This window comes from Globicephala melas, chromosome 1 (assembly GCF_963455315.2).
Source record: "Globicephala melas chromosome 1, mGloMel1.2, whole genome shotgun sequence".
NCBI lineage: Eukaryota > Metazoa > Chordata > Mammalia > Artiodactyla > Delphinidae > Globicephala > Globicephala melas.
This window is the reverse complement of record NC_083314.1, coordinates 178,515,531-178,531,969: the sequence shown is the minus strand read 5'-3', so window position 1 is coordinate 178,531,969 and position 16,439 is coordinate 178,515,531. Positions and strand designations below refer to the sequence as shown.

The 16,439-nt window shown below is 54.5% G+C and overlaps 1 protein-coding gene across 1 annotated transcript in view; it reads left to right on the top strand.

Annotated features, from left to right (window-relative positions):
• The window catches only part of TNFRSF1B (TNF receptor superfamily member 1B), a 36,288-nt gene extending 20,628 nt beyond the window's left edge, over positions 1-15,660 (top strand). The window contains exons 3-10 of the mRNA XM_030878153.2: positions 192-320; positions 791-940; positions 1,355-1,448; positions 1,851-2,080; positions 2,688-2,765; positions 3,348-3,382; positions 8,761-8,950; positions 13,039-15,660. Coding sequence (XP_030734013.1) covers positions 192-320; positions 791-940; positions 1,355-1,448; positions 1,851-2,080; positions 2,688-2,765; positions 3,348-3,382; positions 8,761-8,950; positions 13,039-13,319 — 1,187 coding nt within the window. The 3' untranslated portion in view covers positions 13,320-15,660. The remainder of the gene's footprint in view (positions 1-191; positions 321-790; positions 941-1,354; positions 1,449-1,850; positions 2,081-2,687; positions 2,766-3,347; positions 3,383-8,760; positions 8,951-13,038) is intronic.
• The last annotated feature ends 779 nt before the right edge of the window (positions 15,661-16,439 follow it).

Sequence of the window (16,439 nt, the reverse complement as noted above, 5' to 3'; positions counted from 1 at the left end):
GTTCAAAGATGGCATGACAGCCGGTACATGTTAGATGGGAAAGGATGCAGAGTCGAAACTCCATCAAAGAGCCTTCCCAGCCAGGCCTCGCAACTCTGGGGCTCTGGAGGACAAGGGATGAGCCCAGGGTCCCGGCAGAACCCCCCCAGCCCTCCCCTCCTCCGCTGAGACTCCTGGCCTTGCTTTCTCAGGCTACCACGTACAATCCTTATGCAACAAGACCTCAGACACCGTGTGTGACTCCTGCGAGAGCAGCACATACACCCAGCTCTGGAACTTGGTCCCTGCGTGCTTCAGCTGTAACTCCCGCTGCAGCTCTGGTGAGTTGGCCCAGAGTGAGGGGTAGTCCTGGGCATCCTCCCCTGGCCACCGTGCACTCCAGCCCCTTTGCCTGGGAGCTGGCTGGGATTATCCCAGACCTTTGTTTTCATGCCCCGGGGCACAGGTACAGCTCTTTACTTTTGATCAGCGGCACTGTCATCCTCTATCTCACCGAGTCCCCTTCGATAGCCCCTTGGGGCACACAGGCCAAGGGCAGCAGGGGGAAAACGGCGCCTGGTTTTAGAGTTGAGGACATTATGCTTGGGAAAGCAGTCATGCTCGTTCATGCTGCGACGGAGACTCTGTGTCCAGCAGTCTCTTGGCCCCGTCCTGAGGGCGGTTCAGCGGTCTGCTGGAGATCAGAGCTGTCTGGGGGTGGTGGGGCCGGGTGGGAAGACAGAGTGGGCATGGCAGTGGGTGGGGCTGGTGGAGGCAGGAGTGACCCTCGGCTGTCTTCTCGCTCCTCTAGACCAGTTGGAAACTCAAGCCTGCACAGCAAAACAGAACCGCATCTGCACCTGCAAGCCGGGCTGGTACTGCACCCTGGGAAGGCAGGAGGGGTGCCGGCTGTGCGTGCCACTGCGCAAATGTGGCCCTGGCTTCGGCGTGGCCAAACCGGGTACGGGGCCAGGGCCAGAGGTCCTTGGGGACCCCCTTGGGCCTCTCCTTCCTCGGAGCGTCGTCAGTGGCGGCCAGGTGCCTGGTACCCATCCGTCCAACCATCCCGATTCATTCTTTCCTCCAGCACTCCTGGTCAGGCACCTCCTGTGTGCTAGGCCCTGGGGATCCAGAGGTGGATCAGATTAAGCCCCAGGCTACTGGAAAATCAGGTGGTGTCCCAGGAAGACACAGTCATTAGAACTAGTTAAGGACAAACCGCCCAGGTGTGTGTGTGTTCGTGTTAAAGGGGAGAGGTGCAGACCGAATTCCTCAGGCCCCTCATTCTCCCCCGAGGGCTCCAGTTCCCCTAGGGCCAAGGCGCACCTCTCCATGGAATATCTGAGTTGGTGACAGTTTCTGATTTTTCTTGAAGGAACTGCAACATCAAATGTGGCATGCGCTCCCTGTGCCCCAGGGACGTTCTCCGACACAACGTCATCCACGGATACTTGCAGGCCCCACCGGATGTGAGTGGCTGAATCCTCTGCTTCTGAAGGAACAAGGAGGGGCTGTCCCTGGGTGATCATGAGGCCTAGAGCACAGAACAGCGTGCCGTGGTGGCCAGAATCCCCCCAGTTACTCCCTCGGGTTGAGGCATTGCCGAGCCCTGTTCAATGCCAGGACTGGTTTATCTGACAGTGGGTGGGTCCCTGAACAGACAGCATGGTGAGCAAGAGTTTTGCTCTGGAAGTCAAGACTGGGTGGGGTCCTAGGGGACATAAGTCTCGAAAGAGGGCGTGGCACACGAACCCACTCCCCTAACCCCGTTGCTGGGCCCCTTGCACACTGGCCTAGGCCCACGAGTGAGCCCAGCTACGCTGAGCCACTCAATCCCCTGTTGTCCCTGACCGAGCCCCCTCCTCCCCCAGCTGTAGCTCGGTGGCCATCCGTGGCACCTCAAAGGTGGATGCAGTCTGCACATCTGTGCTCCCCACCCTGAAAGTGACCCCGGGCCCAGCCCTCACAAGATCCCAACACGTGGAGCCGACTCCAGGGTCCAGCACAGCTCCAAGCACCTCCGTGAGGCTCCCGATGGCCCCAGGTCCTCCAAGTTACCCAGTTGAAGGGCGCAACACAGCAAACATGTCTCTTCCCATCGGTAAGTCACAAGGGGGCCCATTCATCCTTCCTCCCTCCCTCCCTCCCTCCCATCTTAGAGTCTTACCAAGAGCTTGTTATGGACTAGGCCCTGTACGCCATCCTGGGATGTAGGTAGCGTTGAGACTTGCCTTCTTCCAAGACTTACTAATGCCACTAGGATTGACTTACTAATGCCACCCAGTAATGCCATTACTGGGTGACTTACTAATGCCACCCAGTAATGCCATTACTGGGTGGGGAGAGGTAGGGTCAGCGTTTTATGTGAAAGTGGAGATGGTCTCCTGGTTGCCGTTTCCGACGAACCTATTAGGCTTTGACAGTGGGCTGGGCCAGGTCACCTCATGGGCTTCCCTTCTGGGGTTAGGACTACATCAGGCCAGAGGGCTCAAACTCGTGGCCCTTGGGCTGAGTGTGGCCTACAGACACGTTTCGTTTGGTGCACGGATTTTGGGTTGTTTTGTAATCAAATTTGAGAGCCTCTGCACTGGGCTTGCCCCTCGCCTGTGATGACCCCACTCATCTTTGGTTGTCAGCTGACCTGCCTGGTCCCTGGTACATTTGAGTTTGCTTTTTGCAGCTGTTTTGAACTTCTCTTTTCCTTCTAGGACTGATTGTGGGTGTGACAGTGTTGGGTCTGCTAATAATAGTCCTGGTGAACTGTGTCATCATGACCCAGAAAAAAAGTAAGATTCCATCCTTCCTTCATTCATCCATCTATTTACATATCCGTTCAGGAAGCTTTTCTGGGGCACCCCTCTGAGTCCAGCACTCGGCACAGCCTTATGGGTCAGACAGAGCTGGGAATGGCCGCCCCTGTTCTTAGGAGCTTAGAGCCTGGGGCGGAAGGCCCTTCCACTAACTTATCTACTAAAAGGCAAGATGCCCTCAGGGCTATCCAAGAGGGCAGAAGTCCAGGATTCTTGTCTGGGAATCCTGGGGGTTCAGGCCTTCTGGAGCAGGTGGCATCTGAGCTGGGCAAGATTTTGATGGAGACATGAGTGCAGGAAAGAAAGGGCATGCAAAGCAGGGGGCATGGTATGAGCAAAGGGGGGCAGGCTGAAGAATGGTTTGGGGCGGGTGTTGAGGGCTGGCTGGAGAGTTGGGTATGGGGGCTTCTGTGTACCTTGTCTGATAGGTAATTGCTCCCCCCGGGGCTGGGCCTACTCCGACTGCTTCTGCTTGGGCCCCGTGATCCCTCCTAGTTAGAACAGATGTGACCTGAGGAAGTCAGTGTCTCTGACTTGTCCCCTCTCTCCTCTTTGCAGAGAAGCCCTTCTGCCTGCACGGAGACGCCAAGGTGGTGAGTGCCCCTCTGCCTTCCCCCTCCTCCTTCCCTTGTCTTCTTCCTGCTGGGCTGGGTTGTCCCATGGGAAGCAGTGAATTCTCTAGGTTGGTCTGTCCAGCGTCAGGCAGCGTGCAGAGCCCTGGGAGGCTGAGAAAAGGCCAGCCAGGGTCTGTTGCTGGGACTAGTAAAGGTGACTTGAGTGTGAAAGGCCATATCAGGGAGCAGAGGGGTCAGTGGTGTCAGTGGCAAGCGTGTAGTCATGGACCCATGGTGTGGCCTTGGACTGACATGAAATTGCTCATGGCTGTTTCCTCACCGTTAAATGGGGACAGTGTCTCAGCCAGCTTGCAGGGCTGTGCCTTTCACCCAGCTGGCAACAGTTCTCAGCATCTCCATCATGTTTACAAAGCACTTCCTCGTGGAGCAGTGGTTCTCAAGCTGTGTGCTAGGGTACTCAAGTGTTCCACAGAGGGTCCTTCCTGGGGGGTCATCTCTGGGGTTGAGGTTAAGACTAGTGGTCTGGGCCTGGGTCCTCCCCCAACTTCACCCTCTGATCATTTTTATGAAGTAGAGTCTGTGCAGGATTTTTGCTAGAAACAGAACACCAACATAGTATTTCATCAGTTCTCCATCAGGAGGGCATTTGGCTGCAAGTAACCAAAACCATTAGGGTGACTTAAAAGGGCTTTATATCCTGTCACACCACAAAGTTGAGGGGTCAATGGCTGCTGGAGCAGTTTGGTTGCCTCCTTCTGTGAAGCCAGCAGGACCCCAGGCTCTGCCATCTTTGGTGTGTTGGCTTTTGTTCTCTTGCTTGTGGCCTGTGTCATAAGAAAGATGATAATCACCACTGCGTATGTGACCTTCAGATTTGAGGCAGGAAAAAGAGGGGAACTGGCCAGGACAGCCATGGTGCCTTTTACAGGAAATCAGACACTTTCCTAGAAGCCCTGGGTAGACTTCTCCTTTTGTCTCATTGGCCAGATGGTATCATGTGACCACCCCTAGCTGCAAGGGAGGCTGCAAAAGGGGGTGCTTTGCTTTCCTAGCCTTTATGGTAGAGGAGAACCAGGGAGAGGGCTTGGAAATGGGTGTGGGGTGAGCCAGTACATGGTGTCTGCTGCCGCTCTGCACCAGGTAGGCAGGGCAGGTTTTTATATCCAGTTTTACAGATGAGGAAACAAGAGTCCAAAGAGTTCCCTCCATGTCCCCCGTCCTGCTGGGGCAGGGTTTCTCAACTCTGCCTGCTAATTCTTTGTCATGAGGGGCTGTCCTGTGCGTTGTAGTCTATTCAGCAATATCGCTGGCCTCTCCCCGCTAGATGCCAGTAGCACTGCCTCCCAGGAGTGAGAAGCAAAATGTCTGCAGACATTGCCAAAGGGCCCCTGGAGGGCAGGGTCACCCCCGGTTGGGAACCACTGTGCTAGGGTAAAGCTCAGTCCTGGTGGCCCAGTGCCTGAGGTTTACACAGGGTTTTGGCCTTGGTAGGGACCAGACTGATTTCATCCTCTGATTGTCCTGACAAGAAAAGAGGCACAGAGAGGGAAAATGACTTGCCCAAGGTCACACAGCAATATGTCTCTGGACTCCTGGCCCAGTGCTCTTTGACCTGCCCTACGGTATTTCAGCAGACAGAAACACTGGTTTGGGAGTTCAAACTATTTCCCATTTCCCCGGTGTGTGAATGCCACTCCTTCCTTTCTCGGGCTGCAGTTCAGTGACACTGGCAGTTGCCGCCTGGTGGTCCATAGAGCAAGTGCGCTCTCTAAGCTCCACCCCGGCACCCGGCTGCCACTTTCTCTTTGCTGACCAAGTGTTTCCCAATACTGGGTGCAGTAAAGTTGTCTCAGGTGTGGCCTGGAGCCCCCGCTTCCCCTTTTCTTTCACTGAGTTTTGTGTTCACTGAATGTGAGCGACTCCACTGCTGTTTGTTGAGTGCTATTGCATGTAGAGCCCAGGGATGTGCTGGTAACTGGCCCTCCAGGTGGGGAAAAAAAAACCCAAAACCCTGATTCGTGGAGTTCGCTCATTTCTGTGTTATAAACGGCTCCCACCATGGCCAATTTCAAGCTACTTACTGAATGTGGAGCTGGGAAGAAACACTCATGAGTCTGAGCTGGTTCTAGCGTCCCACTGGCTGAGCCCCGGGCCACGGCCTGCATCCTCACACGCCCGCTGTGAGGTACACAGTGTCACCATCCCTATTTCACAGATGAAGAAACTGAGACTCAGGGAGGTTCAGGTACCCGTGTAAGGTTAGGCCACTTGGCGAGGGGCAGAGCCCAGCTTTGAAACTCAGTCTGAATCTGCAGGACTTGTCTTTACCCACCGTCCTGTTCGCCCAGGGCAGATGTTCAGAATTGTTCCAGGCACCCCCCATCCCCAGCAGGGACTGCCCTCAGAGGTTGGTCCCCTTCCCAGGTACCCTTCCGTCCCCGGGCTCCCAGCCCTGCCGTCACCCCCATGCTCAGCCTGCGCCCCACTCCGTTCCTCAGCCGGCTGGCAGTGGTCCTGCTGACGGCGGCCTAGTCTAATGCTCCTGGCCCAGGCCCCTGGGGTTGGAAGCATGGCGACTCAGCACTTCCCTGTTCCTCCTTGTAACGCCAAGGCATGGCAGGACGGTGGCTTCCCTTTGTTCAGAAAAGGCCAGCGTAACCACACATGTGAGCTCACCCACAATCACTGCCACAGACACACTCACACAGGCTCTCGTTTCATAAAGAGGGAGAATGTTCATGCGGTGCTGAATGTGGGCCAGGCACAGTACTGAGCGTTGTTCAGTCTCACAGCCATGCTGTGACACAGGCAGTATGATTATTGCCCCAGTTTTACAGCCCAGGAATCTTGGACTCAGAGAAGTTAAGTACCTTTCCCACGGTCACACAGCGAATGGGTGGCCTGAGACACAGACTTAGGAGTGCCTCTCTTCACCACCTCCAGCACGCAAGCTAATTGCACCACTCACAGACATGCACACGTGCTCCCTCACACAGAGACACACGTGTGTGCACACTTCAGACACCCTAACACCTATACATACAGGTGTATGAATCTCAGGAACACATGCGCACATATGCAGCCAGACACAGGCTCAGGCAGCGGCTTTGCTGGGGTCTCTGCTTCTGCCCGTGGTGGGGCCAGGCTGGGAGGTGAGGAGGGCCGGCTGGGATCCTGTTTGTTCAGTGAGCCCCCTCAGGGCTTCCCCTTCCTGGGGTCCCAGCCCAAGGAACAGGACTCAGTACATCTGCCCCACTCAGAGCCTGCCTGAACTTTGCGACTCGTGGCTTTTGGGGGAGGGAGGCAAGCTGTGACCTTTGGGGTTTCTGTTCTGCCTGGCCCTAGCCACCAGCAGAAAAGTGGGACACAGGCTGAAAAGCCCCTTCTCTGGGGGGTGTGAAGAATGACATTTGGATGTGCCTCCTCCCCCTCCCTCTCCCCTGCCTGTCCAGGCTCCCAGCAGGGCTGGGGGTGGGGTCAAATACCAAGGTCAGACCATCTGAGCGAAGGTTCAGCATGAACTTGAAATGCTCTCCATTCCTCCAAAGCCAGGGGCGGGACTGAGTGGGAAGCACGCAGCTCTGGTACACTGAGCCAGAGTGTACGCTGAGCCACGGCGCCGCTGTGTGATACTGAGCAGGGGAATCACCCTCTCTGGGCCTCCGTGGCCTCATGGGGACTGCTTACAAAGGATCCTTCCTGGCCTGGAGTGAGAGTCTATGAGCTGACCTCGGGATATGCAGGGCTCAGGCAGGGCTGGGGGCTGCGGGGATTGGCACCTGTGTCCTTCCTGTGTCCTCCACCTCTGACCTTACCTCCCTGGCCCTACTAGACTGCATCCCTTCAGCACTTACTCGCCTCAGTTCTCATTCTACCCTGGACCCTCTCATCCTGGGCAGGCCAGGGCAGTGGGTGAGAATGTGGCCCCTCTGTCTTGTTTCTGGAACCCAGTGATCGCCCAGAACCCCAAGGCAAGGGCTTGTGCACCTGTTCAGTTGGTGCGGACAGGCAGCCGCCTTGGAGTGAAATTTCCAGGGCTTCCCAACACGGGTGTCTGGAAATGTGGCACCTTGTCTTGAGCCTCTGGGGCTGAAACCCCAAACACCCAGGAAAGGTGTATAGGTTTTAGCCCAGATGCACCACGTCCTAACTCTGTGACCTTGGGCAAGTAACTCAACCTCTCTGGATCTCGGTTTCCGCATCTGCAAAGCGAGGATAACACTTGGCTGTTGGAAGGATCAGTATAGATAGTGTCTGGAGAGGCTTCAGCACAGTGCTTGGCATTGGATGCATTCAAGCGTCAGCTAATATTTTATTATTACTGTTGCTGGGATTTGTGTTTTATGAGGAAAAGATGGAGAGTCACAGAGCAGCTTGGGGAATGGAATCTGGAAAGTGTTGCTGAGACGGCAGGGCTGAGGGTCCTAAATGAGAGGACTGTCCACACTGGATTGACTGATTGAACCCAAGGGCGAGCAGGCGTTTTCTGTAAAGGTCCAGACAGTGAATATTGTAGGCTTTTGGGATCATCTGGTTTCTGTCATATCTCCTCAATCCTGCCACTGCAGTGGGAAGGCAGCCACAGACACAACATAAACAAATGGGCGTGGCTGTGTGCTGATAAAACTGTATTTATGGACACTGACATTTGAACTTCACATAACTTCGTGTCACAAGATATTAGTCTTTAAATATTTTTTTCAAACATTTAAAAATGTGAAAATTATCCTTAGCTCGCAGCCTGTACGGAAACAGTGGCAGGCTGGACTTGGTCCATGGCCGTAGTTTGCTGAGCCCTGATTTAACAAACCCTCGACCAGCGCTTACGATAGAACAGGCACTGTTCTGAGCGCTTTACAAAAACTCAGCCATTTAATCTTCTCAATAACCCTAGGAGGTAGGTTGTTATTCTTTCCTTTATAGATGGAAAAACAGAGGCACAGAGAGTTTAAGTAACTTGTCCAAGGTTGCAGAGCTCGTAAGTGATGGAGTCATGATTTGCATGCATGTGGTCTGGTTCCAGAGTCCATGCCCTTGGCTGCTAGGCTGAGCCGCATCGCCCCGTGCTGATGGGGTGACCTCAGGAAAGTCACTCTCCTTCTCTGGGCCTCTGCTTCCTTATGCAAAATGAGGGTGAAAATCCTGCCTCACCTCTAAGACTGTTTGGTGAACAGGGCCACGTGGCCCCTGCCCTCTTAGGGCTCACACTCCAGCAGGGCAGCGATGCTAATCACAGAAGCCACAGAGAATCACACGTCCTAAAAGTGCTGTGTGTGGAGAGAATGTGCAGAAGTGCTGTGTAAACTGTGAAGTGCTGATGGGGTGAGAGGGAAGAAGGGGCAAGGAGCCGGCTGATGGGCTGACCGTCCTCCCTCCCCCCTCGTCTCCCCATCCAGCCGCATCTGCCAGCTGATAAGGCCCGGAGTGCCCCAGGCCCCGAGCAGCAGCATCTGCTGACCACGGCGCCAAGCTCCAGCAGCAGTTCCCTGGAGAGCTCGGCTGGCGCCGCGGACAGGAGGGCGCCCACCAGGCCCCAGCTGCAGGCCCCGGGCGTGGGGAAGGCCCCGGACAGCTGCGGCAGCTCAGGTAAGAGGCGGGAGCCCCCCTGGCTTCCTCCCCCACCCCCCTCCCCAGTGTGTTTCTTCCTCATTTCTGGCTGAGCTGTCTCTTCCTGGGCCTCCCCTGCAGGATGAGGCCTGAGCTCCTAGCAGGACACTGGAAGCCCTGTACCACCAGTCTGGGCCCCCCTCCAGCCTCCTTCCCTCTGCCTCCTCAGGTGAAACTGAGCCACAAGCTTCTTTCTGTTCTCGGAACCCCCACATCCCTCCCACCTTTGCCCTGCGGGTTCTCGCACCAGGAACACCCTTCCTTCTAGACCATCTCAGCTTATCCTCTGTGTCCCCAGTATCCAGGCAGGGAGTTTTCCTATATATTATAATACATATAATATATAATATGTAAAATAGCATATAACAGTGTTATACTATGTAAATATTATATATCAATATATGAATAATACATTGATATTGATGCTATATATATGTAGTATGTAATATATATTAACATTTTATATATATAAATGTTATATTAATATGTTAACTTATACATTGATGTTATATATAATATAGCATATAACATGCTATATGTTAATATTGTAATACGTCATAATTATATATTTATTGTATATTATGTATGTTGTTATATATTATATTGTTATATATTGTATTAGATAATATTTTATTATTAATATATTATTAGAGTATATATTATAATTATATTATTTTTACAATATTAATACCTATTATATTTCCTCATCTTACCAGATGAGGAAACTGAGTCTCAGAGAGGTTAAACTGTTTATTCAAAGACACAGCTGGTAAACAGAAGAGCCAGGAATCACCCCTGGGCTCTCAGGGTCCAGGGTCAGCCTGGAAAGCTGAATGAGTAAATGATGTCCCTGGGACTCTACTCACTGTGCCTGTAGTCCGGTCCCTTTGGGCCTGAGGCATCAGGACTGCGGATCCCACGTGGGGTCTGGAGAAGCCCGTGCCCTGTTTACACAGTCTGCATTTAGCCCTGGACCTGGTCTGTGACCAGTGTCACCCCTGGTGGGCATCTGCAGTGCCCACATTGTAGGAGGCCCCTGCGGGGGTCCCCCAGAAAGCCTGGGGCTTCCTCGGGCATGTTTTGTAGTGAGAGGCCAAGCCCGCTGGCCTGCATCTCCCCCCTCACCTGGCAGCGCTGGCTGGCGGGTTGAGGAATGACCGTGGCCTTGGTTCATTCCCAGATGCCCTCCCGGCCGTTCTGGTGCCGTGAGACTCTGAACAGGCTCCTTAACCCTGCCAAGCCTCAGCTTCCTGTCCTAGAGATGAGCATGGCAGCCCCTTGGCAGGGCTGCGACAGCATTCACTACCTGCCTCCTGACTCAGGCGGTGGGCTGCGGCGTCCCACTTCTAGTTTCCCATCATCACCCACCCTCATCAGTGTGATGTCTCGTCAGTGCCCTCACCCCAGCCTGAGAGCTCCCCAAGGAAGGGACTGGGTCAGTGCCTGGAACATAGCAGGTGGCCCTAAATGTTTGTCGAATGAATAAATGAGATCAGAATATAAAGCTCTTGGTCTTCTTCTACCTCTTAGATTCATCTTTCCGCTTTCTTTGCGACACCTCTTCCACACGCATCCTGGTGTGGCTTCCTCCTTGGGGAGCCCTGACCGTGTCTGCTCCGCCCTCCCACCCACTGTCTCTTTTCTGTTCCTTCTGCGCCTCTCTGGCCTCTGCTCTCCCCTCCTCTCCGTCCCACCCGAGCACCTCTCCCCGCCGTGCGAATGGGTAAACCTCAGGTCTGTGACCCCTCCTGGTCCCCCGTCTGCCCCCGCAATGTCTCGTTCACAGTGTGCACGACCTTGGTGACTCTGAGTGACATTTGGTGCTGTGGAGGCCCAGGATGGAAAGTTCCTTCCGGCCCCATGATTTTAGCACCCCACCTCCACCCTGCTTGTTTGGGGCTGTTCTGAGCAGAGCAGCTCGCCAGCTCCATCCTCCTCCCGGAAACAAACTAGACTGGAAAACAAACAGCCGGTCCTCCTGGCAAGCCCTGGACACTCAGGTCGCCATAGTAACAGCAGCAACAACCATCCTTTTTGAGGGGCTATTCTGTGTCCGGCCCTTACATTGATCTCCTCAGCTTATCCACTATTTAGTCCCTCACTGGTTAGGAAACTCAGATGCCCACAGGGCTGGGAGGGGAGGCGGGGCTGAACCTGTGTCCTGAAGCCCTTGCTGCCAGTCGCATTCAGGTCTGTGGGTTCTGCATAGCCCGCTCTCCCCCATCTGGCTCCCAAGGGAAGCTCTAAATCCAGATTCTTAAAATGTAAACTCCTGAATTTTGAATGTTGGCAGCCAATTCACTTAAAAATACTACCACCACCAAGAACAGAACACACCTGTGGGCTGGATTTTATTCATTCACACGTGTCCCTGTTATAGGCACTAGGGCCACAACAGGGAACAGTCAGAAAGGCCCCACCCTTCTGGACTCAGGGCCTGGTCGGGGAGAACCCAATGAGAACTCCAGAAATGGATTGCACAGTGGGCGGAGCTAGGGGCTCTGGAGATTATAGCAGAGGGAGGGACACAGGGAGTGATGGATGGGTGGGAGTGAACCTCCTTTAGAGAGGGAAGCCACGGAGGCTTCTTGGAGGAGGTGGCCTCCAGGCTGAGGCCCAAGTAAAGGAAGGAGTGAGCTATGGGAATAGGGAAGAATGTTCCAGGCTGAGGGAGCAGCACGTTGCAAAGGCACTGAGGCTTGGAGGGCTCAGGGAGCTGCAGGGAGGTGAGTATGGCTGGAGGGAACCCAGCCAGGATCTCAGAGCAGCAGGAGATGGGGTGGGGAGAAGGCAGGCACCAGGTCGTGCAGGGCCTCGTAGGCCATGGTGAGAACTGTGTTTGGAGCAGCCAAGGAAATGATCTGGCTCTGGCTGCTGGTGGAGAGCAGACTGCAGAGGGGCCAGGTAGAAGCCAGGAGACAGGAGGAGACTGCACTCGTCCAGGGAGCGGATGGAGGTACAGGCAGTATGCAAGAGGTGGTGAACTTGAAGGTGGACCAGGTAGGAATCGCTGGTGCCTTGGATGTGGGGTGTGAGAGAAAGATGGGTCCAAGGCTTTGGGACTGAGCATCTGGGTGGATGGCAGGCATGTGAACTGAGATGGGGAGAAGCAGGTTGGACGGGATATGGGGGTGGAATCAAGCTGAGGTACAGAAGACGTGGTTGGATATATGGGCCCAGCGTGAACCCCTGCTTCACTGAGCCTGTCACCCCGTCTCTAGGAGCCATGCAGGCTCCAGAGATACGGCAGTGAACAGGGCAGTCATCCTTGCCTCGAGGGGATGGAAAGGGTCATTAGACCCATTTCACAGCTGAGCAAATGGAAGCTCCAAGAGTTTAAGTGACTCGGCCAAGTTTATGGAGGCAGAGCAGGGATCCAAACCCAGCACGGTCAGGCTGCGGAGCTCCGGGCATCCCGGCCTCAGTGATGAGGACAAACTACGTCCCCACCACACCCCATCCTGGAATCCCAGATTTATGAAATCTTAGAGGCAGCTCTATGTGGAAGGAAAAGGTTTGCTGTGAATGAAGACAAGTTCAGGGTCGATGTTTAATTTCCGTAAAGGAGCAGTTTCCAAGCCCTTTGATGTTGGTTCCTTGGCATAGAGATGATGGGCCAGTGGCAGGGGTCTCGCCTTTTCATAGCTGGTGTGGCCAGGGCTGCTGATGCCTTGCTGCAGTTTCGGGAAGGTAATTCATCTCTACTGCTTCACCAAGACTCTGGAATGTATCCTTCCTGTCCTGGCGCACTTCTCCGGCTCCTTGTGGGGAGTGTGTTTTGTTCTTGGAGCACCTTCACTTCCTTTATATAGTTGGCTCCTCCCATCTGTGGGGTGACTTGGGCGGGGTATTCTTATTTGACAGGTGAAGAAACTGAGGCACACAAAGGTTTACGGGACTTGCCCAAGATGACACAGCAAAGCTGAGCTAGAACAGGGGCCTCTTGCCTCCTGGCACAGTGCTCTTCCCCCGCATGTCTTAATCTGCCTCTCGGGCAGGAGGCAGGCTGTGAAGACACCCCCCACCCCAAGGCCCCAGCTGACCACTTTCTCCTGTCTTGTGTTTAGCAGAAGCATCGTCTGGTGGCCACGGGACCCAGGTCAATGTCACCTGCATTGTCAACGTTTGCAGCGGCTCTGACCACAGCTCTCAATGCCCCTCCCAGGCCAGCTCCACGAGGGACACAGACACCAGCCCCTCTGGCTCCCCGAAAGATGAGCACGTCCCCTTCTCCAAGGAGGAATGCCCTTTCCAGTCCCAGCCGGAGGCTCCAGAGACTCTGCTGCAGAGCCCAGAGGAGAAGCCTCTGCCCCTCGGTGTACCTGATGCCGGGATGAAGCCCAGCTAACCAGTCTGGCGTGGCCTGTGTCACAGCCAAGGTGGGACCAACCCCTGGTCCTTCTAGGCCCCTCCCCCGCAGGACTCTGACTCTTTCTGGGCCAAATTCCTTTAGCGGCTTCCACGGCCTCAGCCTTCCTCTCACCTGCAGGCAGACGAGGCAGGGAGAGTCATGGTGTGTCCTGTCACGGTGTGTGTCTCTCTTGGAAGGCTGGTGGACACGGATGCGCTGGGCAGCCTGGAACAAATCCCCTGCCTCTCTGAGAGCTGCCCCTCCAGCCGGTCCTGCATGCTTGGTTCCTGGAGCCCTTGTCGTTTTTGGTTTTTACTTTTCTTTTAATCCCTGGGCTCTACCCGGCTCTGGCTTCCTGCTGGGGAGGAGGGATGCTGCATGCATCAGCCTTGGAGAAGGGGCAGTGGGGAAAGAGCAGGGCTTTAGCCTGAATGTGAGACTGCAGGATGGTCCCAGTGGGGGTAGTAGGGGTGGGTGTCATCAATCAGATGGTTCTGTGCAGGGAGCGGGTGGCAACCCCTGTAGGGGACGGGAGTCCCCCAGGTTAGCTCAGGACTTCTGGAAGCGCCACCTCCAAATCCACTCCTGCTATAGCTCCATCTCGTGCCATGGGGTGGAAACCGGATGCCCAGGCAGGCAGCCTGAATGAGGGCTGTGACCTGGTTAAGACGGCAAACCTCTAACCGGAAATCTTCCAGTTTTAACATGTGGCAATTAAAAAAAAAAACAAACAAAAAACCCATTAGCTACCATGCGGATAAACAAGCCAAGTGTAAAAAAGCCAAACTCAGAGTTTGTATCCTCTGCCTTTGAGCTTCGCTCCTGTTTACCCCCAGTTTGAGCTTCCCCTCCCCCACGGTCTGGTGTGGAGCTCCAAGGCCACACCTTTTCCTATCAGGGAATTTCAGGACCTGGAGATGACTGAGGCCCCGCAGCCATCTCCTCCTACCTCAGCCTGGACCTTCCTCCTTTGCCTTCCAAGGGGATGCTCCTGTTTCTCCGTCCCCCTCCCACTGTTCTTGGAGTCCCAGGTCCCCATGGAGCCTTGGCGCCACTTTGGTACTGTGCCCACTGAGATCCTGAGTGGTCGTGAGATGCTGAGAGCCAGTCCTGTGTCTGCGTTGAGTGTTGTGGTTCTCTGTAGCCCATGTTGTCAGATCGGATGGCCTGCCGGAAGCAGCCGAAGCTAACACTTTTGCCGAGGGATTCTTCCCCGTTAAGGGGTCAGCCCACTCCCCACAAACGCATGCCCAGGCCCCGTAGACAGTGGACAAGTGTGGCCTTAACCGGATTCTGGAAGGAAGGGGGATGGGGGCCTCCTTGAGAAGACTGTTGGGTCCCTGATATCTGGATCCCTTGTTGAAAAATTCCACTGGACTTGAACTTGGCAGCTGAACTTTTGGAGGGTAGGAGAAGCCCAGCCACTACCATGGAGTGAAGAAAGGCTTCCCACTCCGGAATCAAGATGTCCCTCTGCCTGGACTGGCCAGGGTCTCCAACCACATTGGACCCTTTATGGCCGTGGAGCACCTCTGCCCCCTGGTGGACTGTCCTGGGAGGACCTCAGGCCTCATTGTCATCACTCCAGCAGAACAGGGATGAATTGGAAGGAGACTCTTTCTGGGTGTGGCCTCATTTTGTTACCAGAATTGCCACCAGACCCTTGGTCAAAACCCACCAACCCCTCCCTTGAACAGGAACTAACATACACCTTTAAGTCGCAGGGTCTGGACACAAAGAAAGAAGCTATAGGAAGAGGGAAACAAAAACTGGATAGGACCCGCTGAAACCAAGAGGGTGATGAATCTGACCTCTCGTAGACCCTGAGTCTCATTCTACACTGACTTTACTACATTAGCTACTAAATGACACACCTACAATGGCTGTGACCGGAAGTCACTGACCAAAAAAGGACAGAAAAGGGATAGCACCCCATTTCTAGGAAAACCCTGCCTCTTTCCCAGAAAAGTAATGCATTTGCCTCCCCATCATTCGTCTCACTCTAACCCCCATTGTCCTCACTCCTTAAAAGTAAATCCCTCTCACCATTAAGGCGAGCAGTGCATTTACGAACTAAGTTCCTGCTTCTCCATTCCCTGGCCATTGAATAAATCTCGCGCCGCTCTAATCTCAGCTTCGGTTTTGTTTTTGGCTGTGCGAACCCAAATGGAAAGAGGACCTTCTACTGCCAAGGCAGGGGGCCTCAGCCAGGCTAGGGCCGAAGTGGGGGGTCCATTCGACCTAATTTGGTAACAGTTTTCCAGCTTGTGGGCTTGTGTTGGGATCGTCTTGAGCCCAAGACGAGAGTTTGCACTGTATGTATCCCAGACGACATCCCTGCTTATAAATAAACCTTTCGTTTGTTTTATACCCTGGCTGCTGGCTCTGTCTTCGGGTCTGAGCTGGGGGATGTCCATGGTCCTAGTGCCTGACACCAGTGTGAGGGGCAGAAGGTTATGGCCACTGGAGTCTGACAAGTCCAGGCTGTGGCGGGACCCCAGAAGCACCTGCATTACAGCTGAGAGCCCGGCTGTGCCCTCGGACCTGTGAACAGTGGCAAGGCAGCCCTTTGTCCAGAGCCACCCAGCCGGCCTCCAAATATGCCCTCATCACTTGCCCCGTCCATCACCTTGGTCTCCTGGGCCCTCTCTGAGGGTTGCGGTGGTCTCTGCAGGTCTGCTTGTTCACGTGCTGTCCCTCCTCACTCAGGGAAACAAGACTCTGGCCTCCAGGAGGCCCCAATCTCGGAGACACCTATGAGGCCCATCACTGCGTGCTCAGACTGTAAGCAGGTAAGTTAGGGGGTCCTTGGAGAAAGAGAACCAGGGGTGGCTTTCTTTTTTTTTAAATTAATGAATGAATGAATTTTTGGCTGCGTTGGGTCTTTGTTGCTGCATGGGGGCTTTCTCTAGTTGTGGCGAGCGGGGGCTACTCATTGCGGCGCGCAGGCTTCTCATTGCGGTGGCTTCACTTTGTTGAGGAGCATGGGCTCTAGGCGCGCGGGCTTCAGTAGTTGTGGCACACGGGCTCAGTAGTTGTGGCACGCAGGCTCTAGAGCACAGGCTCAGTAGTTGTGGCGCACGGGCTTAGTTGCTCTGTGGCATGTGGGATCTTCCT